Consider the following 21,674-nt stretch of genomic DNA (forward strand, 5'->3'; position numbering starts at 1 on the left):
TTTTTTGCTTTATAACGTTTTGCATTTTAACTTTTTGTGTTACCGCTTTTTTAATTGTTATATTATCACAAAACTTTGAACGTTATAAAATGTTACTTACTTTTGGTGTGGGAAATGTTTTTTCTCCAAGATGAGGCTATAATAAAAATATTTTTTTAAATTCGTTCTTTCTTGAACAAAAAAAAAAGCTTCAACAAAAAGTAAAAACTAAAATTATTTTTTCAAATTCGTACTTGCTTGAACAGCTAAGTTTAGGAAACTTATGGTCGAGTTGAGCAAGTTTGAAGTAACTACATAAGACGACTGGCCTACTATATTATTTGAAAGCAGGAGTACAGCACAGAAGCAACCGTTTATTAAATAGTTACATATATTGCAGTTTATTAGGCTAATCACAGTTGAATAATTAAATACTATTTAGTGGGCGCTCACTTCCACAGCTTGATGACACCGTCTCGCGATGCAGAGGCTATGTAGATCTGGCCCTTGTCCTTGCACATCAGCAGATCCGTGATGGCATCGTGGTGACTGGCCGTTGGCATATCCGGACCAGAGCGGGGATTCTCCTCCGTGGAGGACCGCAGCTGCTGCGAGTCGCCCGTGCTGGCCATGGAAATGATTTGCTCCTCGATCACCTGGCTGCCTTCCATCAAGCGGGCACTAAAAGAGGGATGAATTGATTAAATGACAAAATAAGTATAATAGCAAAATAACAATTACCCATAGTTAAAGGCCACATCTGCCAGGTTGTCATTGGCGGCAGGTACTTTAAGCGAGGAGTTCTTCGGGTTGGTGATGTCCCAGTACCGGATTCGCTGATCCGAGCTGCCGGTGAGAATGAAAGGTGAACCATCGACCACGCCACTAAGAATGCCACAGGTGGTGGCCGGATCGCTGGTACTAGCGCTGGATAAAGCCGCCACCGGACTGGCCCACAAAACCGTCTGGCGCTGTCCCGTCTCAATATTCCACACGGATACCTCGTTGTTCGACTGCGAGGCTGAGATCAGGTACGAAGGCTCTGTGGGATGGCAGGCCACCTTGCGTATCCACGAATCCGCCGGATGCTTTATTTCCGCGATGGGGAGCCGAAAGCGTAGATCCCAGCAGATGTGCTTTCCACCGCTGGTACCGGTGGCCAGCCAAGATCCAGTTGGATCCGCACATATCGTTGTGATCACCCCATGTCGTAGCTCATTCTGTAGCCTCCAGGCGCTGTGTTGCATTCGTGTGTCCCAGGCCACAATGCCGCCGTACAGCGTGGCGTAGACGATGACACTCTGCGTGGCCTGGTCGTAGGCGTGCATGTCCACCACCGGTCCGTCCTTATGATCACTACGAATGAAATGATCACTTTGTAATAAACTAATTAAGTTAGTTAAGGCATCTTACTTTTGATTTAGTGCTTGCTGGAGCGTCATTTTGGCGGAATTCCGATCGATTCGCATCATCAGCATGCTGCCATCCTTCCCACCCACCGCCAGCGATTGTCCGCTATCACAGGCGGCCAGCGCGTAGATGGGTGTATTGGCCGAATAAACCTGCCTCGACTTGTTAACACCCTGATTGCCATTCAGTTTGCTGCAATCCCACAATCGCACTGTGCCGTCAATGCTGCCGCTGGCGAAGAGCGATCCATGGGGTCGCAGGGAGGCCAACTTGATCACGGATTCCGAATGCTCGTGCAGGTGAGCCACCAAAGTGCCGGTCATCCGCCAGCCTGGCGGATAGGGAGTCACCAGCTTGTCGTAGCTGCAGCGCTGGGAGATGGCCAACACATTGTAGCGACTCTTGATCTTGGCCGTCAGCGATTCGAGATCCTTGCGGCACTCGGAGGAGCGTTCCAGCCAGCAGTTTCGCTCCGGCATTGTGTATTCACCCAGCGAAGTGGCCGCACTTACGGTGGCAGTTGGCACTCCAAGGACTACGGCTCCAGAGGCAGGACTTCCGGCCAGTCCGCCAGCTCCCAGCGGAGTGATTGCTGCATCCGAGGCGGGCGAAACTAGAGTTGGACCCTCGCTGGATCCTGAAAAGTAATTGACATTATTTCAAGCAGTTGGTTAATTTATAACATTAGTCTGTCGGTAATTATTTATAAAGAATAATTTTGAATTTATAGAATGTTTATATAAGCATAATTTTATTTCAAACGCGTAAAAAAACAAGTCACGTAACAAACAAGGTTAGTAATAACAAAACAAACAATAATAATTTTCGGTTCATGCTCCCGATATTTTATCCTTCAGCGAATTAATTCCCATAAGCCAGAACTAAAAATAACTGAGAAATGCAAACAAGCGATTACTTTCGAACTTAAGAGAAAGTCAAGTGAAATGAAGAAATTTAGTGGACTGTTTAACACCCAATGAAACGCAGAATTTAAAAAATTTTAACTTACGGTTCTCAAGGGGCATTTTGGTAACTTTGTCTGCCAGCGGATATTCATGACAAGCGACTTGCTTGCGACTGACCACAATGCGTCCATTCCCCGAGGCGGTGTCGTCCAGATCCTGGAGGGCCTTGTGCTTCATGGAGATTAGGAACGGGTTCATGGCCAGCAGCTGCATCTCAATGAGATCCGTTAAGCCCTCAGAGCTTAGGCGTCTAAAAAGCTGCAAGTTAACGGTATAAATTACAATTCATACGACTTTAATTACATTACAGTTACACTTACATTCCGCAGGGTCTGTCCCATCTCCTCGTACTGCGGCAGAGTTCCCTGTCTGGTCTGACTACGAACACGCGACCGAGCCTCCAGCGCTCTGATGAAGTGATGAATGTCCTGGAAGCGCAGCACGCTGTCAAAGATCTGTCGCGGCACAGGAGGATGCACGCAGTCCAGCAGGATGTGCGGCTTCTCCACCTGGATGAGCGGTGCCTTGAGAAATGCGCCAATCGCCGGCATAATCTTACACTGCACATCGATGGCGGTGAGATTGCGCGCCGTGGTGGCAATCATGCCGCAGATTTCGTGCCGAACCCAAAGATTTGGATGGCACAAATAACAGGCTGTCTCTTGGACAATTTCTGTAACGGCTGGCTTCTTGATGTGACCCAGTTCGATGAGAATGGTGACCGCACGAATGGCTTTTGCAATGACGAACTCCTCGCGATCCGTGAATCCTTGCTGCAGAAGTGGCACAAGAATGTCCGACGCCTGCCAGCCCACATAGCCAGCCACTCCGGCGATGTTGTCATAGAAAGCTCCTCTCAAATTCTTATCCTCGTCATTCAGGAACGTCATGATGTGCGAGAGTATCACATCGTTGGCTTTTTCCTTGCCAAAGAAAGCGCAGAGATCGCAGATGCCCGACTCCATCAGTGTTTGCTTGACCACCGGCTGGGAATCCGTTAACAGACTGAGCACTGCCTGTCTAACAATGTCATGGAGGGCGTTCAACTCTGCCTCGTAACGTGGAGTGGGCATATCGTTAGGAGCATTCCGCTGCGTTTCCTCCAGAAAGTAGACAGCGCTCTTCGCCAGTGCAGCTATATTCCGGGCAAAGGCCACGCGAACAATCACTGCACTTGACTCGCTGGCCAAATCGGTGATGGAGGGCAGGATGTACTCGGGAAACACGTTGGCATCGCTGCGCGGAATGTCCTTTACCATGCCCAAACAGGCAGTCAGAGTTTCGATGGCCTGCACTTGCACCTTGGCTGGCGATTTCTGGGCCAAATGAAGCTAAAAAGATTTTTTGGCATATGAGAACTATAAACAACAATCATTGAAAACTAGAGTACTTACAATATAAGGCAATATGCGATCGAGGATGGTCTCGGATGTTGTGTACTTGGACAGCTTTTGTAGAAGTTCCAAGGCTGCAATTTTGGTATTCGACTGCTTGAGTCCTCGGATGCAGGATGTGACCACCGTGATGATCAGAATGAGACCATCATGCTCCGGTGGCAGCCGTGCACACAGCGTGGGATCCTTCTTTTCTTGCTCATCAATATTTTCCTCCTCCTCCGGAGTCAAATCCTGGACCTGGGTCAGCACTTTTATGCAGTGCCCAATATCCTTGTGCAGACACTGAATCTTGTCATCCGGCGACATGATCGGTGTTGAGCTGAACATTTGCAAATACGACTGCAGGAAGGAGTAGAAGTATTCGGGAAACAGTTGACCGCGCTCCTGATCCAAGTAGTCCTCGGCGCTCTTTCGGTTCATCGAGTGGATGTCAATCATGGAGGCCAGCAGATTGCGCAACCTTTCGTTTTCGATGCCGGCCAGGTGTTTCTCCACCAGATCTCGCTCTCCTCGCCTGTAGGCCAGCAGCTGTGAGAGTTCAAAGGGCGCAGTTCCCTCTGTCCAGAGTTCCAGCAAGGCACAGCCTGCGGAGAAGATGTCCATGGCTGGCAACAAAGTGTTTCCCGCATAGCTAGGAGCAAGGCGAATGATGGAATCGGTGTGTATGACCGACATATTGCCATTGCCACCATCATCATCGGAGGCCAGTGTTTTAACGAATCGCTCGGGTGCAATATAGCAGGTTCGCCTTCTACTCGTATCGAAGAAGTACGTGTAGTCCGCCGGATTGTCCTCCGGCAAATATGTGGGCTTAAAGGAGGCAAAGTCCGAGAGCAGGATCCAGTTCCAGGATGTAATCAGGATGTTCTCCAGCTTGATGTCTCCGTGGCAGATCTTCTGCTTGTGGCACTGATTTAGGGCGCACAAAATCTGGAACGTGATCCACTTTTTCTCCAGTACGGTGAGAAATGGGCGTGTGGACACGCGGTCATAAAGACTGTGTTTCACATACTCCCGCATTATGTAGGCTGCCTTGTCGATAAGCTGAAAAATATGATTAATTATTGTTGTGCACATTTGATAGGATTTTATGGAATACCCCAAATAATGAAATTTGATGACTCAATTTAAATGAGAATACATAGGTGGATTGTGCATACCCCTGCACGGTATATATTCATCTGATAAATCTATTTGTTGAATACCAACCTCGACCCGCTGAAAGGGTAAACAATTGACGGCATTGGCCAGTGACAGTGTCTTCTTGATGCCCTCCAGTCGCTCCTTGTGATCCTCCAGTGGCAATGTGGGGTCGTGCTTCACAAACACCTTGACCACTATCTGGCCCTCATCCGTTTTGGCCTTGGCCACCTTGAAGAATCTCGTGCTGCCCATACTGTGCACAAATCGTGGGTGTCAACAATTTTCTCTGGGAAATCAACATTTTTCCACTTACTTGGAACTGAAGGTGATCTCGGTTCCAAACTGGCCAGAAAAGTAGTGTTCCACCGCATAAATCTGCGAAGGGGCAATGCCCACCAGTTGATTGCCCATCCTGATTGCTAATGCACTTTGTAGTGCCAGCAATTATGGTTAATTTTGTTAGTTTCTTTAACAATAACAAGAAAACGAAGTCTTCGTCTTTTCTGCGCAGCCAAACAGCTGGTGGCAAAACCCACTCGGTGTTATCGATAAGTACACTGGTCAACACAATCCGTTCTTTAAAAGTTTTACAGAAAATTATTCGACATTATTATTATAAGATATTATATTTTACCAACCGTTTTTACAACATTACGGATATAAATATTTCTATGTTAGAAATGTTTAACATAGTTAATTTATTAATAAATATCGATATACGGCAGCTTACCCAGTTATTTCATTACCAAATATCGATATACCGCAAGACATCTAGTAAAAATCGATAATGTAATATGTGTTTGGATATTTCTATTTAAAAAAGCCCGCGAATTTTTTTAAGGTATTTTAAAGTGAATGACGTTCATTCTAATGATTTTCCATTTCCATACAATAACTTGAAATTCTATTCGAATTACTGATTATGATAATACCTAATTTATGGGGAAAGGTCATCTTGCTGAGGAATTGGATGAACGTGAAGATGGTAAAGAAATGAAAAAGTTCGATACAGATACACCTCTTTACATCTTTAGATCGGCATGACGGATCCATTAAACTGATTATAAATTTATGTAACGGGCACACTGCAATCCATTTGTTGAATAAATTCGAAATGGGCCATGACGAGAGCCAAAATCAACCCACCAAGAGTCCAGGTGACAAATGTGCCGAGAATTTCATTGGGTTGCTTAAAGAACTTGAAATGACTACCATATGTAGATTTGTAGTAGAAGCTATGATACCCTAGAATATAGCAGATATTAAATTATACCATATAACTTTTACTTACATTGAAAATGCGAGTGGTATGCATTGAAAAGTATATCAAAAGGACTTATTAAGTGAACGAAAGCTATTGTTTAAAATTTAGTTTTATTGATTATTTGATTATTTTCAATTTTTCAAGACCAGTTCTTGTGCATTTCACACAATAGCGTGGCCAACACCGGAGCATTGATGGTATACCCAAAGAAAGAGCCACAAAAGCCGTGTTGATGTTGATACTCGTATTTACATAAAAAGCACCAGCAGGCGGCATTAACGAAAACGTTGCCACCAAATCCGACTGCCAATGTCCACCAACCACCACCACCATTCCGAGAAGAGAACTTTCAAAGCGGACGATCGTGTGTAAAAAGAAAGTAGGTGGGTAGGTAGGAAACATAAACAAAGTGCGAGCCATAGAACCGGGTACACGGCAAAAAAAGATTACAAACATAATTACTTTATGTTACCTAAATAAGATGAAGATCTGTGAAATTAACTTAAAAATTAAGCCTTATTATCATCATTATCATTATAGTACTATTTATGTTACTAAGATACTTTTTATTTTATAAGAAACCTTATATTGGCTAACTTCAAGTTCTGTTAAGTTGTCTTTGCCTCCTCTGCTTTTAGTTGCTAAGTAGATACCTTTATCATAACCCTATCCTGACAAAATATGCCTTTCTGCTTTGCACAACAGTTTTCTTTTAGTGTTAAAACCAAAGCTGCTCGGCTCATTCTTCGCACTCTCTTTTGTCTCGTTTATTTGTGGAGACAAGACGGCAAAACCTGACGTGTTCAAAGCGCAGGCGTAAAGAATTCCATTCCGCGCGAGAGAGTCTTTGTAGAAACAGGTGAGAGCGGCGGAGAGAGCTGGAGATTTGGATACGAAGAAAGGGGAGAGGGAGGGGCTCACAACGAACATGTTCGAAGGCCCCCAAGAATCGCTGGCTTAAGAAGTGTTACAAACTGGCGCAGAGCCTCAGAAGAAAGAAAGTTTTCGGCTGTGCTGGCTGCTCTACGCTGCGATCTCCGATCTCCGTTCTCCGTACTCCGATCTTGGCAATATCTGTCTGGATATATATAGTATATATATATATAGTATTCGTGTGCTCAGTGGAGCGTCTTCCGCGTTTTGTGGCTGCGTCGCTTAATTGGCCGAAAAGTATCTCAAGTGTGTGATTGTGAAAGTTCCTGCAGTAAAATGTTGTACGTGCGACGAGCTCTGCTCTTGGCCTGCTTGCTGTGCCTCCAGCCGCTGGGTCCTTCTCTCGCCAACGAGGATGAGTCCAATCCGCTGCTGGACATGGCCTCGATGTTCTTCCAGGAGGCACTCTCCAACCAGAACGGTGGCAACAATGGTGGCGGCGGTGCTGGCTTGGCGGGTGTGGCCTCGCTAATTGGCACCTTCATGCAGGCCAGTGGCAAATCTGGTGGCGGAGCAGGTGGCGGCGGTGCTGGTGGCGCCATGCAGATCCTCTCCGGCCTGGGCAGCCTGCTGTCCAAGAGTCAGGGTGGCCAGGGCGGTGGCTTTGATCCCTCCATCATTGGCAATGTCCTGGAGATGTTCACCCAGGGCGATGATGAGGAAACCGCATCACAGCAAAAGCGCAGTTCTGGTGGTGGCTCTGAATCTGGCATTGGTCTGGATACCATACTGCAAGTGGCATCTGCCTTCATGAACACCCAGGGCAACGATAAGGGCTCACATCATCACCAGCAGAAACGCTCCGCCGGCGAGGAACCGGAATCCGAGAACGGACTGATGAACCTCCTGCCACTGGTCATGCAGGCGGTTAGCTCCTTCGCCGGTCCCGAGGGTCAGAGCACCCAGGAGAAGCACAAGAGCCACGCCTGGGTGCTGCCCCCATTCCTGGAGCACATTCACGTGCTGTGGGATCACTTCTCCAACTCTGAGCTGGCTGATGCGCTGTACGAGAAATCCGGAGTTAACAAAATCATGAAGGTGGATCCCTAGACTTTTATTCGATTTTAGTACGATCTTTCCTTAATTTTTTATATTTAAAGATCATTGTATTATTTGCCGTTGAGCTTAGAAAAATATTCAACACATTGAGAGCCTTAAGATCAAACTGTTTAGACTACACGCATACATATAGTAAATTGAAGGAAAATCTTAAAAAAAACACATATACATACATATAGTAAATTGAAGAAAAATTTTGAAAAAAAATATAAATACATATAGTAAATTGAAAGAAAATCTTAAAAACAAATTAAATGAAATATAAATATATATTTCATTTGATATAGAAATAATCAATTGATAGTAAAATAACTATTTAAAATTGTCCCACCAGTCATTTATTTTCCTAGCTTAGCTTTAGATACAAATTCTAAAAGGTTGTGAAATATGTTTATTTCCATTTGTTAATGCCAATTACTCTACTCTTCTCCATCTGCAGGGCTTCAAGGGTTCCGATGGCAAGCTGGACTACGACAAGCTGTTCGAGTCGCTGAACAACCAATCCTTCCGTCGCCGCTGGATCAAGTCGGCCACACTCTACCTGGCCGACTGGGCCAGCTACCTGGCCAATCCCGAGGTGTATCTCAGGTGAGTCTCAGTTCAGCAACGTGGCTCAGTTTAAAGCCGCCACAGCGTGTTAATTGTGGATCACGTTCTGCTCTGCAACGGTCGCAAATGCATTTAGCACCTGGCTGCCATTCTTGGTCCCAGGCCAAGACCACTTTCCGGTCCCAATGCCTATTCCTCCGATGGCTATTCCAAATCGTGATTCCGATTCAGAATCAGAATCCGAGAATCCGAGAATACGAGAATCCGAACAGCTGCTGCCAAAAGCCTGTGCTAACCATTTCCCGTTAGCGACAGACACAACCCGTTTGGCCATCGAGCATGTTCGATGCGGCTACCTTTTGACCCACTTTTTTCGGTGCTGGTGCTTTTAGAACGTGCCTGCTAATCCAAGTGGTCAACAGGCCCCAAGTGCCAAGTCCAGGCTCTGATACAGTTACAGTTGATATGCAGAAGATACAGAAGTCAACGGCATCGTTAAAACAAACAAATAAATAAATAAAGCGGGCCAAAACCGGTTGGCACTTTAAGCCAGGGGAAATTGCCTCGGATGAGCGGGTACATATGTACATGTACGAAAAACCAAGTAATTCTTATGTAAAAATTTGCCTAATCATAATGGTTTAAAATATCATGAAGTATACAAACTTTTTACCAATTATAATTAGTAACCTTTCTTGAGCAAACCTTCAATACTATTAATACTTTTCTCATTGGACAAATGACATGGGAATTCTAAGCACACAACTTGCAGCTTAAAAAGCAGCATTAGTTTAAGCAATTTTTCTTTGTGTACAATTTGGATACCGACATTTTTGCATGATTCCGAAGTAGGTCAGGCTTCTCAGACTTCTTGGTCTTCTACTATTTTTTTGTTTTGTCCGTTGCCCCATCGTTAGACAGCAAGAAAAGCACACAACAACTTCCACTTTCTAGAGACCCTTTCACTCGACGGTGCTGCGTCATTGAAACTCATCAATTTGTCCGCTTCTCCACGGTTTCTTATACAGGTACTTCCAGACGGCACAGATCATGTTTAACGGCCTGTTGAAGTCTCAAGGTTACCCCAAGCAGACCCACTTCGATCCCTCCCGTCCGGGCGAGACCATCTCGAATCTCTTGGACCATGTGGCCAAGCATCATCTGAACGTTAAGATCGATTCGAGGCAGTACGTCAAGCCAGCCGTGGGCTACGCCAAGGAACTGCTGAAACTCGGCCAGGCACGCGGATTACTGCAGTTCAATGCCACCGAGATCAGCGACAAGCTAACGGATACGCTCAACCTGGAGGTAAGCAGAATCTATGGGAACTGGGCTACGCAGGCGATAATTGGAGATATTTATCTGGGAATAGGAAATAGCTGCGGTGTAACGAATAGTAATTCTTAAAGTTCTCAAAGTACCATATGATCTCACATCTATAACTATAACTATTTATACACATACATATGTTTTGTACGAATGGTTAGACCCATTTCGACGTCAAATGAAGTGGTTATAATTGAATAACTTGGCCTAGTTGGATGTGCTGCATCTGTACTAAGCACTTAACTTGGAGCAAATTAAATTAATTACGCCACTATTTTCTCCTCTATGCCATCGCTCACGCACCCGATCGAATCCGACAATGGACCAAATGGCTAAAACAAACAGGTTATTGAACCGGTGCTGAAAGTCCATCGCGCCTACAGATACATCACCAAGTCGCCGCAATGCGATCGCTACGTACTCTGCCAGCTGAATTCAGCGGCTCTTGAGCAGCAGGAGAAGCAGAAGCAACATGACCAATACCAGCAGCACCACCAGCCCAAGCAGAGCCAACAGAGCCAACAGAATCGCCCAACATCGGCGTCCAGTCTAATTGCCGGAGTCAGTCCGAAGATCGTCAAGATCGGGAGCATGGGTGCGGCAATCTTCATTAGCACGGAAACCGGTACGCCGTTCTGGACCCTCTTCGGTGTGATCAATGCGCCATACAACTGCGAGGTGAGTAGCGGCCACAATGATGCACAGCAAGAAATGGGGCATACCTAGAAAAAAGATGCATGAAATATAAATAGAGATATTAAACCACCCCGTAAACACACCCAAAAGTATGCTGTGCTTTACAGAACGCAGTCATTTGGTACTCTTTCTGAAGCAATAAATATTGCAGCATACTTTTAGGCACAATGTTAGGTGGTTGAATATCTGGATAGGTGGTTGAATTTCGCTATTAACATTAATGTTCTATTATGTCTGTGTTATAATATAGTTGTAACTTCTTTTTTCTTATTTTTATTGTATGCCAGTCTAATCATATACATTTTTTTCTCTCTGTACTGCTGCTTATCGCCGCTTTCTAACCGCTATTTCTGCGAATGCCCGCCAACAGGCCAAATACCCAGTCGACTGCAATGGTTTCCACGAGGGCGAGGCCAAGGTGACCACGGAATATATCCACAACGAGTTGTAGTATTCCAGTTGGACAACTGGACCACAAGATCTGGAGGAAATGGAGGAGACGAAGGCTCATTAAGACGATTTAGCTGTAATTGAGATAAAGATTTCGTGTGTATATAGTATTACGGATTGAAATATATTTAAATTTAAACAGAACCTTTTATTGCAAACTGTGTCATTTTTCATGAGGGATGATTATCTAACCATTTCTAATGATAGTTGTTATCTTTAAAGTAAACGAACCGCAAAGGAAAAGCTATTTAACCACAGTTGAACTTGGCTAAGTGGGATCAACTCAAATAATCAGACATAATGCAATAATGCACTCCAGACAATTTTCCAGGAATTAACTTTAATGTTTTCTAATTTTAGTTATTCTGAAATTATTTTTTAAACATTTGAACTCACTTTCAAGTGAGTTAGTGAAGCTTGACTTCAGTTTACAAGAGCTTTTCAAAAACAAACCAGTTTGTGTGAGTGGAAACTCCCAGTGGCATTTTTACAACTTTCTTTTCACTGGCTCCTTCGAACTTGCCACTTGCCGACTTGGCACTCGATTTTGGCTTCATTGTGCGTTGGCTTTTTGGTCAAAACAGTTGGGAGACATCGAGCCATGCAGCTGATCTATCGTGAACTTGAGGCGGACATACTCCGACGCACTAATGCCGTCTTTCCGGTACAGAATTGCTTTGTTGAGGTGCTCCCAGACCAGTTGATCATACCCAGGAAGTACGTGGAGCTGGGCGAATCTATACGATCGCTTCCCGTTTACCAGGACGATGTGTGGATGGTGTCCTATCCACGAACCGGATCGACGTGGGCCCAGGAGATGGTCTGGCTGCTGGGTCACAAGCTGGACTACGTGGGCGCTGAGCAGGATTTGAGATTGCGATCCCCACTCATTGAACTGTCCGCTTTGTTCAGCACCGATCATCATGAGACGGTTGCGTGAGTATTAATAACTATATTCATATACTTAATGACTTTTCCACTATCATATTTGCGTATTTGCGTTCATATTCAAAACGCTTTTTAATATCCATTCGCTTTCTGCTCGCCCGACAGCCAAAAGTTTGGAAACACCGTGGATCTGGTTCGCAATCTGCCACGCCCACGTTTTGCACGCTCCCACTTATCCTGGCAACTATTACCCGAACAATTTGAGACGGTGCAGCCAAGGATCGTGTACACTGCTCGAAATCCCAAGGATCTTTGCGTCTCGTACTATCACTACTGCAAGTTGCTGCACGGCATCAATGGGAACTTTGAGCAGTTCGTCGATCTCTTTCTGGAGGGACACACTCCGATGGGATCCTACTGGAAGCACGTGCTGCCCTTTTGGAAACGGAGTCAGGACGAGAATATGCTGTTCATCAAGTACGAGGACATGGTGATGGATCTGCCCAGTGTGGTTCGTCGCTGTGCCAAATTCCTGGGCGTTGAGAGCCTCCTCGATGTGGGTACTTTGCAGAAACTATGCGATCACCTCACATTCGACAAGATGCGGGCGAACAAGGCGGTGAATCTGGAGAAGCTGCTGCCGGATTCATCTTCCAAGTTTATACGGAATGGCAAAATCGGCGACTGGCGCAATCACATGGGCAATGAGATGTCGGAACGCTTCGATGAATGGAGCGAGAAGCATATTCGCGGTGCTGGACTAACCTTTGACTACGAGTGAACAAATTCCTTTGATAGTATTAGTTAGCATTTTAAAAAACTTTTTATATTGTTATTGCAAAAATATGTAAAACATTTATGGAGACTATACATATGTAATTAATTACAACCGAGTTTATTGGTTATTTACTCGTTTATTGCATTTTCTATATTTTTATTTAAACATTTTGTTAAATTAAAAAGCTTAAGGAACTTTTTTTCAGTGGTCCGAATTTTTTGTGTGTCTCTAGTTCTTATCGGCGGCCTAAAGCTCTCGCAAACATAAGCTTTAAAATTAGGGAGTCTTGTACTCACAGATGATACCGTCAGTCTTCTTAAAACTGCGCTTGCGAGCAATACAACTTAAAAATGAATTTAAAATTTAAAAGTTAATTCTGTAAAATATAAGCAAAAAAGAGGTATTTATGGTAGAGATAAGACTCCCCTTTTATAATTATAAAGGTACTAAATTTGACCAAAACTCCCTGGTTAAGCATTCTTCCTGGGGATATATTCCAATAATCCTCCTATATATAGTCAGAAATATTTTAGAGAAATGATTCACCTCTTTAAAGTAATATTACTTACTTTTCAAAAGGAGAAATAAAAGAAGCACAGATGGCGTGAAATTATTTTTTGGTACAAATAAAACTGTGATATAACTAACTTTTCAGAATTGACGTAGAATTATTAAGAAACTTTATCATTAAGAAATTGCTCTTTTTTGATACCAATAAAATATTACTTACTTTTCATAGGAAAAATTAAAAGGAGCACAAATGACGTAGAAAGAAACTTTATCATTAAGAAATTGCTCTTTTTTTAATACCAATATAGATAACTGTGATACTACTTACTTTTCGTAACAAAAAGTAAAAGAAGCTCAGATGACGTAGAATTATTAGGAAACTTTAACATTACGAAATTACTCTTTTTTGATCCCAATATAACTGTGTGATTCAAACTCGTATTTCAGATAACAATGACCGGATTCCTAAGACTACTGGCCTTATTATGTGCTGTTTCAAAATTGAGTGCCCAAGTATTTGATACACCTAAAGTACTGGAAAATGTGAAAAGAAACACTTTTTTAATTTTTGGAGCCAACCAACCTTGCCCAACTATAAGATCGTATCCTGAGCTCATTACACCTGTGCCTTCAAGGGGTGATATCCACAAAGTGGAGTCGATGCTCCGAATTGCGAGTGCGTTCCCTATCACAAATGTGATCCGTCATCGGATAGAGTAACTGAGGACGGTTCGTTTGACAAGTTCGGATCGCAGAATATACGAAAGACTCGCTGTGCAGATATATTGGCATTATGTTGTCCCCACCATCGATTGCGTACAAAGACTTTGAATCCCAGGCCAAAGCGAAATCGAGGTTGTGGAATTCGCAATGTTGGTGGCTTGGACTGCGATATCAAGGGTGCCACACAGTATGAATCCGACATTGGCGAATTTCCCTGGACAGTGGCTATACTGCAGTCTGGTAACTATTCCTTTGCAGGCACACTCATCCATCCCGGGTGGTGTTGACTGCTGCGCACCGGGTTCAACCATGGGAAACGTATACGGTTCGTGCTGGAGAATGGGACTTCAAGTCCACCAATGAACGCCTTCCATCTCAAGAGATTGAGGTGGAAAGAGTCATAAAGCACCATGCAAAACAATATGGCACTCTTAATCCTCAAACAATCGTTCTCACTGGACGATCATATCAATGTGATATGCATACCTGTCCACGGAGCTGCTCCACCACCCACCTCAGTGTGCTATGCCAATGGATGGGGCAAGGATGGCTTCGGTGACTTGGGCCATTATATTGCCATAATGAAGCGGGCGCCATTGCAGATTGTGGAGCACACCGAATGCCAGGACCGATACCGTTAATCCTTGCTTGGACCAGCTTTCACCCTGAGCACATCCCTCTTATGTGCTGGTGGCCAGTCCGCCCTCGACATGTGTCAGGGCGATGGTGGCGGACCACTGGCCTGCCCCCTTGGAGATCCGAGGGAAAATCGCTACCAGCTTAGTGGCATTGTGTGTTTCGGAATCAGATGCAACACCAATTGGCCAGCGGGCTATTCCAACGTGGCCCTAATGCGAAATTGGATTGACCAGGAAATGACTGTCAATGGTTTCGATAAATCCTACTATACCGCCTGATTAAGCTTGCTTAGTGGCACCATTAATAAATATTATAACTATTCTATTTTAATTTAGAAACTCATGCTTAACTAATAAATGTAATCATACAAATGAAAAAGATTTTGCTAGTGATTTTATATACTTTTTTTAGGCTCATTAAGTTTGTAAACAACGTGGATCTGGTTCGCAATCTGCCACGCCCTCGTTTTCAACGCTTCCATTTATCCTGGCAATTATGTAAAATATGTAAAATATATAATACATTTATGGAGACGATCAATATTCACAAGCAAGCTTATATGTTACTTACCCATATTCTACATATGTTTAATTATACCCGTTACTCGTAGAGTAAAAGGGTATACTAGATTCGTTGAAAAGTATGTAACAGGCAGAAGGAAGCGTTTCCGACCATATAAAGTATATATATTCTTGATCAGGATCAATAGTCGAGTCGATCTGGCCATGTCCGTCTGTCCGTCCGTCTGTCTGTCCGTCTGTCCGTCTGTCTGTCTGTCCGTCCGTATGAACGCTGAGATCTCAGGAACTACAAAAGCTAGAAAGTTTAGATTGGGCATACAGACTCCAGAGACATAGACGCAGCGCAAGTTTGTCGATTCATGTTGCCACGCCCACTCTAACGCCCACAAACCGCCCAATACTGCCACGCCCACACTTTTGAAAAATGTTTTGATATTTTTTCATTTTTGTATTGGTCTTGTAAATTTCTATCAATTTGCCAAAAACCGTTTTGCCACGCCCACTCTAACGCCCACAAACCGCCCAAAGCTGCCACGCCCACACTTTTGAAAAATGTTTAGATATTTTTTCATTTTTGTATTAGTCGTCTAAATTTCTATCGATTTGCCAAAAAACTTTTTGCCACGCCCACTCTAACGCCCACAAACCTGCACTTCTACTAGCTGAGTAACGGGTATCAGATAGTCGGGGAACTCGACTATAGCGTTCTCTCTTGTTTTTTGTTAAAGATAAGAAATCTTCAACAAGTTTGTTTACAGTGGACCAAGTTTTGGTTGCTCTAGTTCTTATCAACATCCAAAAGCTCTAATAAACATAAGCTTTAGAATTAAGGAGGTATTTAAGACACCGACCCGATTCTTCAGCGGGTCAGTCTGCTTTTTGCGAGCAATACAACTTGAAAGTATAATAACGATTCGGTATTCCCCTTCTGTAAGCTAAGGAAAATTCTTTAAAATATAAGTTGTCTTTTTGGTAGAGGCAAGAAACCCAAATAAATTATAATTTATAATTATAATGTTCTTATTGGGCAAAACTTCCTGATTGGGCACTCTTTCTAGAGAGGTATACAAATAATCCTCCTATATAAGTGATTCACATACCATTTAAGTAAGCACGGACGACGTAGAATTATTAAAAATTATTCTTTTTGGATACCAATAAAAGTGTGTGACTTATACTCGTATTTCAGATAACAATGATCGGATTCCTAAGACTGCTGGTCATATTATGTGCTGTTTTCAAATTGAGTGCCCAAATATCTAATACACCTGCAGAGCAGGAAAATGTGGAGAGAAACACTCATTTAATTTTTGGAGCCAATCAACCTCGCCCAACGATAAGTTCGCACCCTGAGATAATTACACCCCCGCCTCCAAGGGGTGAAACTCCACACAGTGGATTCGATGCTCCAAGTTGCGAGTGTGTGCCCCATAACAAATGTGATCCGCCATCGGGAAGAATAACTGAAGACGGTTCGCTCCATATTTTAGGATCGCAGAATATACGGTGTGGGTATATGGAACTATGTTGTCCGCACCATAGGTTGCGTACAAAGGCTTTGAGTCCCATGCCAAAGCCAAATCGAGGCTGTGGAATTCGCAATGTTGGTGGCTTCGACTCGGACATCAAGTATGATAACACACAGTATGAATCCGATATTGGCGAATTTCCCTGGACAGTGGCTATACTGCAGTCTGAAAACTATTCCTTTACGGGCACACTTATTCATCCCCGGGTGGTTTTGACTTCTGCGCTCCAGATTCAAGATGGGAAAACCTATACGGTTCGTGCTGGAGAATGGGACCTTAAATCCACTAATGAACGTCTACAGACTCAAGAGATAGAGGTGGAAAGAGTTATAAAGCATCCCGAATTTAGTCAGAGCAAATTTCAATACGACGTGGCAATTTTGATCCTCGAGCAATCGTTCTCACTGAACGATTATATCAATGTGATATGTCTACCTGACGAAGGAGCGGGAAGAAGCTCCCGCACTTCAGAGTGCTATGCCAATGGATGGCCTAAGGATTCCATTGGTAACTTGGACGAATATGATGTCCTAATGAAACGGGAGCCATATCATATTTTGGAGTTTAGCGAGTGTCATAATCGACTTCGAAACCTAAATATTTTATATTTAGGTGAATTTTACCTGAGCCCTTCCATCATTTGCGCCGAAAAACAGACAACCGTCGGTTTGCACATAGTCTATGGCGGCGGACCACTGGCCTGCCCGTTTGGAGATCGCTACCAGCTTAGTGGCATTGTATCTTTCGGATTCAGATACAAAAACTATACGGTCTTCGTCAACGTGGCCTCGGTGCGAAATTGGATTGACCGGGAAATGACTGCCAATAGTTTCGATAAATCCTACTATACCTCCTGATTAAGCTTGCTTAGTCGCAAAATCAAACAATATTATACCTTTCTATTTCTACTTAGAAATAAGATCATACAGATTAACTTATTGTAATAATAAACGTATGACTACTTAATAAGTGTAATACTAGAAGTAAAAAAGATTTTGTCAATGATTTTATATACTTTCTTTTTATAGTACAAATGAAAATACAAAATGTTTTGTATGTAAGCTGAATGTTCTTGTGTTTGAACATAAAGATTGTAACGAATTCATTTCTGCTAAGGCTTTTACATCTGTTAAACGTAATGTACAGAATTCTGGTAAATCGATAGTTGCCGAGTGTTATCGGATTTTGCCGGCTCTACTGTTTACGTTTTGGATCGCACTTATATTTTTGTAATTTTCGAAAACAAAATGACATGCGATGATACCACCGAAGCGCTCGTCACCCACATGTGTGAGCTGGTGGAGTTCTATATGCTGCCGGAGCTGAAGGAGGACCTGGACAACATTCAGCTGGAGACTTCGCAATTCGAGAGCTACCATTCCCTACTTATTCAGGATCTGCCAAAGCTCTACGACTTGGTGCAGGAATTCCTCCAAAAGAGTGGCGATGCAGGACACGAAGAGGTGTGTGCTTTACAAAACACACAATTGAACGACTACAATCTAGTTAACTTTTAGCTGAGAGTCAAGCTCCTTCTGCTGATTTGCGAATTGACAGCTTCGCCCACAATATACCAACTTAAGGACGATTCTGGTAATCTGCTGAGAAATGCCAATGAGTTGGCAAGAAAACTATCTTCCAATTGGTGGGAGTCGACGGATGCTCAAATCCTGAAATACTACGAGAAGAAACTGCACAGGGATTGCTGGAAGAAACAACTAGGAGCTGTTCATGGTTTTGGCAGATATTTAGAGGTATAAAATAATACCCATATATCTAGACCGAAAGTTTAGTTTGCATACATACATTATCACGCAGCTTCGTTACGGAAAGAAATCCAGAATGCCCACCCAAATGTTGGCTTTCGCGCTATCCGTGGGTCTTAATGTGCGGGAATGCTATGATCCTATCTACAAGCAACTTGGTGTCAAGATCTTCTCAGTCATGTTGAAGTTTAGCGTATGTTTTATACCACTAGGCCGCCAAGACCTTCAATTAAACACCTTTTCCTCCAGGATCCCAAGGACATTCAGGAGCTGAATGTGCACAGTGTGATTTATGACCATGCCCTGAAGGATGCCTATAACATGGACTCCATTGAGGCCATCGACTCTGTTTGGAACTGTCTGTATTTGTGTCTGGATCACTTTGTAGATCTAGATGCTTTTACGGTGGGTATCTTAAAACATGCTGTAGTTACTGTATATAAATCTAATTTTAACTACAGTGGAACCATTGCGACGACATGCTGGACCGCCTTATTCAGAACGTGACAATGGCCTCTAGTCCAAAAATTTCCATTTGCCTGCTGCAGTTCATCATCCGATTGGGTTATTACTTTACCATCAATCGCAGCGATGTGGAAACTGCTCTGGCCATGGATATAAGCGAACCAAATAAGTTGGCGGCTTGTCGGGACCAATGCCTTGCTCTAAATGTATGCACCAGCTATCGTTGGGCCAAGGCCATCCTGCAAATGCTCGTCCTGGAGTCGGATAAGCTGCTCCAAGGTGTCGAGGTATGCACTGCGCTGCTGGAGCAAATGCTGAGATGCTATTTGGTTTGCATCATGCCAATTCCACTGCAGGCTTTGCACCCGCACCTGCCGGAGTTTTACGGGAAATTTGTGGCTGTGCTAATGGAATGTTTGGTGGCCCACGAAAAGGCGCCTCCAGTTCTAAAGGTAAGCTATTATGACTATATAAATTTCTGATTACCTCGTCACAGTCTTTTTTGTACCCAGCTCGTTTTGCGGTTCACCGAAGTCTTTCGCTTTCAATTGGAAAATGGGGCAACCGATTCAATGCCCGCCCATTTACCAGAATTCAAGGAGGCTCTGTCAATTATACATTGCAAGATTTCTGAATAAATATGGGGGTTTTTATGTTATGTACCGATCTAGTAAAAAGCGATATACAAATGTTGCCAATACTGTGTGCGGTATAAGGGCAATAAGTGCCGGTTTCCATCCAAAAAAGAAGCCTTTATAGCCATGTTTTCGAATGATTTTTTTGCACAGATATGGATAGGAAGTGCGACCATAGTGTGAGGATTCGTTTAAAGTTAGCGTGGCCAACGCATCCACTGGAGTCATAATGACTGTGATAATACTGCCCGTTAGTGCCATAGTGACGAGATCGCTAATCCAAGGCTCGTTAAGTGTGTGAAACCATGATGTCATCGTATTGACCTGATCACTAATGGGACTATATAGCATGGCCACGGATGCGCTACTAAACGAGTTTATCTTCCAGCCGGTGAATAGATATATAAATCCTCCCTTTGCGTACATACAAGTGAGTCCTCTCCAGAAATTTCGATAGCTATAAAGGAAGGGTAAACTTTCATAGATCTGGTCTGAAAGAATAGCAGGAAAATGCCTTATTATGTTTATTCGGCAAAATTCTTACTTGCGCCTCTCGTAGGATCCGCGCGTAAGATCCGCCTGCCGAATGACCGCCAGTTTGGCGAAGGGCGTTGCCAATATGCCGCCCCAAAATCCGGTTACACCCAGTACCGTGCTGGTGTTATACGGCTGCAGCATTTGGACGTACTTGTTATCCCGTAAATTGTAGAACAGCGTGTACGTAGATATCGTGTGAACAGTGCAGCGTAGACAAGAGGCCACAATGCCGTAATAAAATCCCGGTAATCCATGGCGGGCCATCAGCCGGAACATATGGTTTATGCTTAGTCGACTGTGGTGGATTACGTTCGCCTGCATATTCACTCGAACTAGCTCCATTGGGTGTGACATCAGTTGGGCCGCCGTCTTAATCAGCAAGCCCACGTACACGGGCACCTTCAACAATTGTTCCATCGAACTCCCCGCATCACTATTATTCATTTTCTATATGAATTTATATATTTTGTTGAAAATTTAAATGTATTATACTTAAAACACTTAGGCTACTCGCACTCGGCTCGAAGTTTGGCGATCTCCAGCTGCGTCTTCTTTGCCTCCAACAAGGTGACGGTGCGTTTCAGTTCGGATATCTCGTTCTTCTTGGTGAAGTACTCGGATTTGACCACCAAATACTCCGTTTCCGCCTTGATCAGATCCTTTTGCAGTCGATGGGCGTCGGATGAGGGGATCACCAGTTGATCCAGATCGGTCAAGTAGCTTACCAAGTTTGATTCCTGATTGCGTGCACTGCTATCATCCTCATCGATCAGTTTGTCCAGTAAAATATTTGATGCCAAGTCAATTGTGGAGCCGGAAGAGTTCTGCTCCGCCGGAGTGGTGTCCGGAGCTTCTGGCTTAATACCAAACTCGGCGGTGAGGTCCTCCCGGAACTTGGGACACGATTTCCTAAGGCCACATATATACATTTTACGGACTGTACTTGCAAATGAGCGGGAAAAATTATAATACGGACCTATGGATAATCAGCCTGTCTATGCTGGTGTTCGACTGGCATTTCCGACAATGGGTGCACAGCGCCCGGTACTTCTTGGGCTCCCCATCCCTGCCCTCCTTGAACGCCGGCAAGAAGCCAAGTTTCTTCCAAGTTTCATCCTTTGAGAAACCCGAGGGTCGCTTGGCCTTTTTTGTTTGCGACATTTTTACATACGGTGTTGTGTTAAATTACGTGAAAGTGTTGCTGCTGTAAAGTCAAACGATGAATCGATGACATACAATCGACGTTTATCGGTGGTCGCTAGTATTTGAAAATTCATTATTTTAAATTCTTTATAATAATCTGTGATATTATTGAATGTCTTTGACTGGCTAAAATGGTTCTATTCATCGATAACGGATTTTAAAAAATAGTAATTGTGTGTTTTATATTGTTTTACATACAAATATAAGATTAAATTATTGTAATGAAGCGTAATATTTTATTTATTATATCTAAAGATTCATGAATTGGACAGCAAAGAACCAAATAAGCAAAATATTACAAATTTTGTT

General features: G+C 43.6%; 8 protein-coding genes across 9 annotated transcripts; 5 read left to right on the forward strand and 3 right to left on the reverse strand.

Annotated features, from left to right (window-relative positions):
* Positions 1-333: 333 nt before the first annotated feature.
* On the reverse strand, positions 334-5,438 carry LOC120450824 (phosphoinositide 3-kinase regulatory subunit 4). Of its 2 annotated transcripts, XM_039634003.1 has the most exons (8): positions 5,208-5,438; positions 4,961-5,147; positions 3,749-4,795; positions 2,675-3,685; positions 2,399-2,612; positions 1,393-2,026; positions 721-1,335; positions 334-660 (listed from the first exon to the last, which is right to left on the reverse strand). In XM_039634003.1, the coding sequence occupies exons 1-8, from the start codon at positions 5,303-5,305 to the stop codon at positions 429-431; spliced, it is 4,038 nt and encodes a 1,345-aa protein (XP_039489937.1). In that variant the 5' UTR covers positions 5,306-5,438; the 3' UTR covers positions 334-428. The 2 variants fall into 2 exon arrangements, with proteins under 2 accessions (XP_039489937.1, XP_039489939.1); XM_039634005.1 differs by lacking the exons at positions 334-660; positions 721-1,335; positions 1,393-2,026 and adding an exon at positions 2,155-2,280 and having other exon boundaries at positions 5,208-5,436.
* An 828-nt stretch (positions 5,439-6,266) lies between these two features.
* Positions 6,267-11,315, forward strand: LOC120450825. The gene is made up of 6 exons (XM_039634006.1): positions 6,267-6,541; positions 6,864-8,129; positions 8,590-8,738; positions 9,728-10,007; positions 10,371-10,703; positions 11,092-11,315. Exons 2-6 carry the CDS (start codon positions 7,368-7,370, stop codon positions 11,170-11,172), a joined length of 1,605 nt encoding a protein of 534 aa, XP_039489940.1. The 5' UTR covers positions 6,267-6,541; positions 6,864-7,367; the 3' UTR covers positions 11,173-11,315.
* Positions 11,316-11,660: 345 nt separating this feature from the next.
* LOC120453944 (luciferin sulfotransferase) lies at positions 11,661-12,840 on the forward strand. The gene is made up of 2 exons (XM_039638890.1): positions 11,661-12,107; positions 12,225-12,840. The coding sequence occupies exons 1-2, from the start codon at positions 11,773-11,775 to the stop codon at positions 12,838-12,840; spliced, it is 951 nt and encodes a 316-aa protein (XP_039494824.1). The 5' UTR covers positions 11,661-11,772.
* Positions 12,841-13,705: 865 nt separating this feature from the next.
* LOC120453952 (phenoloxidase-activating factor 2-like) lies at positions 13,706-14,987 on the forward strand. Its single transcript, XM_039638898.1, is given in 4 exon segments — positions 13,706-13,710; positions 14,000-14,343; positions 14,346-14,543; positions 14,728-14,987. Coding segments are annotated over 4 exon segments (807 nt in total).
* Positions 14,988-16,425: 1,438 nt separating this feature from the next.
* On the forward strand, positions 16,426-17,616 carry LOC120453966 (phenoloxidase-activating factor 2-like). The gene has a single exon (XM_039638918.1). It carries the CDS (start codon positions 16,426-16,428, stop codon positions 17,614-17,616), a length of 1,191 nt encoding a protein of 396 aa, XP_039494852.1.
* A 293-nt stretch (positions 17,617-17,909) lies between these two features.
* On the forward strand, positions 17,910-19,652 carry LOC120453109. Its single transcript, XM_039637644.2, has 6 exons — positions 17,910-18,222; positions 18,277-18,513; positions 18,578-18,718; positions 18,775-18,930; positions 18,987-19,442; positions 19,503-19,652. Exons 1-6 carry the CDS (start codon positions 18,007-18,009, stop codon positions 19,626-19,628), a joined length of 1,332 nt encoding a protein of 443 aa, XP_039493578.1. The 5' UTR covers positions 17,910-18,006; the 3' UTR covers positions 19,629-19,652.
* Positions 19,515-20,606, reverse strand: LOC120453110. Its single transcript, XM_039637645.2, has 2 exons — positions 20,170-20,606; positions 19,515-20,082 (listed from the first exon to the last, which is right to left on the reverse strand). Exons 1-2 carry the CDS (start codon positions 20,604-20,606, stop codon positions 19,641-19,643), a joined length of 879 nt encoding a protein of 292 aa, XP_039493579.1. The 3' UTR covers positions 19,515-19,640.
* Positions 20,606-21,377, reverse strand: LOC120453111. The gene is made up of 2 exons (XM_039637646.1): positions 21,139-21,377; positions 20,606-21,071 (listed from the first exon to the last, which is right to left on the reverse strand). The coding sequence occupies exons 1-2, from the start codon at positions 21,321-21,323 to the stop codon at positions 20,669-20,671; spliced, it is 588 nt and encodes a 195-aa protein (XP_039493580.1). The 5' UTR covers positions 21,324-21,377; the 3' UTR covers positions 20,606-20,668.
* Between the last annotated feature and the right edge of the window lie 297 nt (positions 21,378-21,674).

The sequence above is a fragment of the Drosophila santomea genome, chromosome 3R, assembly GCF_016746245.2.
Source record: "Drosophila santomea strain STO CAGO 1482 chromosome 3R, Prin_Dsan_1.1, whole genome shotgun sequence".
NCBI classification, from domain to species: Eukaryota; Metazoa; Arthropoda; class Insecta; order Diptera; family Drosophilidae; genus Drosophila; species Drosophila santomea.

Excerpts from the sequence above, each read along its gene's own strand:
- LOC120450824 (XM_039634003.1), bottom strand. The coding sequence starts at position 5,305 with ATGGGCAATCAACTGGTGGGCATTGCCCCTTCGCAGATTTATGCGGTG. Across the intron at positions 4,796-4,960 it reads TACCCTTTCAGCGGGTCGAG|CTTATCGACAAGGCAGCCTA; the intron begins GTTGGTATTCAA and ends CATATTTTTCAG. Across the intron at positions 661-720 it reads GATGTGGCCTTTAACTATGG|TGCCCGCTTGATGGAAGGCA; the intron begins GTAATTGTTATT and ends TCCCTCTTTTAG.
- LOC120450825 (XM_039634006.1), top strand. The coding sequence starts at position 7,368 with ATGTTGTACGTGCGACGAGCTCTGCTCTTGGCCTGCTTGCTGTGCCTC. Across the intron at positions 8,130-8,589 it reads GAGTTAACAAAATCATGAAG|GGCTTCAAGGGTTCCGATGG; the intron begins GTGGATCCCTAG and ends CTCCATCTGCAG. Across the intron at positions 10,704-11,091 it reads ATGCGCCATACAACTGCGAG|GCCAAATACCCAGTCGACTG; the intron begins GTGAGTAGCGGC and ends GCCCGCCAACAG.
- LOC120453944 (XM_039638890.1), top strand. The coding sequence starts at position 11,773 with ATGCAGCTGATCTATCGTGAACTTGAGGCGGACATACTCCGACGCACT. Across the intron at positions 12,108-12,224 it reads GATCATCATGAGACGGTTGC|CCAAAAGTTTGGAAACACCG; the intron begins GTGAGTATTAAT and ends CTCGCCCGACAG.
- LOC120453966 (XM_039638918.1), top strand. The coding sequence starts at position 16,426 with ATGATCGGATTCCTAAGACTGCTGGTCATATTATGTGCTGTTTTCAAA.
- LOC120453109 (XM_039637644.2), top strand. The coding sequence starts at position 18,007 with ATGACATGCGATGATACCACCGAAGCGCTCGTCACCCACATGTGTGAG. Across the intron at positions 18,223-18,276 it reads GCGATGCAGGACACGAAGAG|CTGAGAGTCAAGCTCCTTCT; the intron begins GTGTGTGCTTTA and ends GTTAACTTTTAG. Across the intron at positions 18,719-18,774 it reads CAGTCATGTTGAAGTTTAGC|GATCCCAAGGACATTCAGGA; the intron begins GTATGTTTTATA and ends CTTTTCCTCCAG.
- LOC120453110 (XM_039637645.2), bottom strand. The coding sequence starts at position 20,606 with ATGAATAATAGTGATGCGGGGAGTTCGATGGAACAATTGTTGAAGGTG. Across the intron at positions 20,083-20,169 it reads GGATCCTACGAGAGGCGCAA|CTATCGAAATTTCTGGAGAG; the intron begins GTAAGAATTTTG and ends CTTCCTTTATAG.
- LOC120453111 (XM_039637646.1), bottom strand. The coding sequence starts at position 21,323 with ATGTCGCAAACAAAAAAGGCCAAGCGACCCTCGGGTTTCTCAAAGGAT. Across the intron at positions 21,072-21,138 it reads GACAGGCTGATTATCCATAG|GAAATCGTGTCCCAAGTTCC; the intron begins GTCCGTATTATA and ends ATGTGGCCTTAG.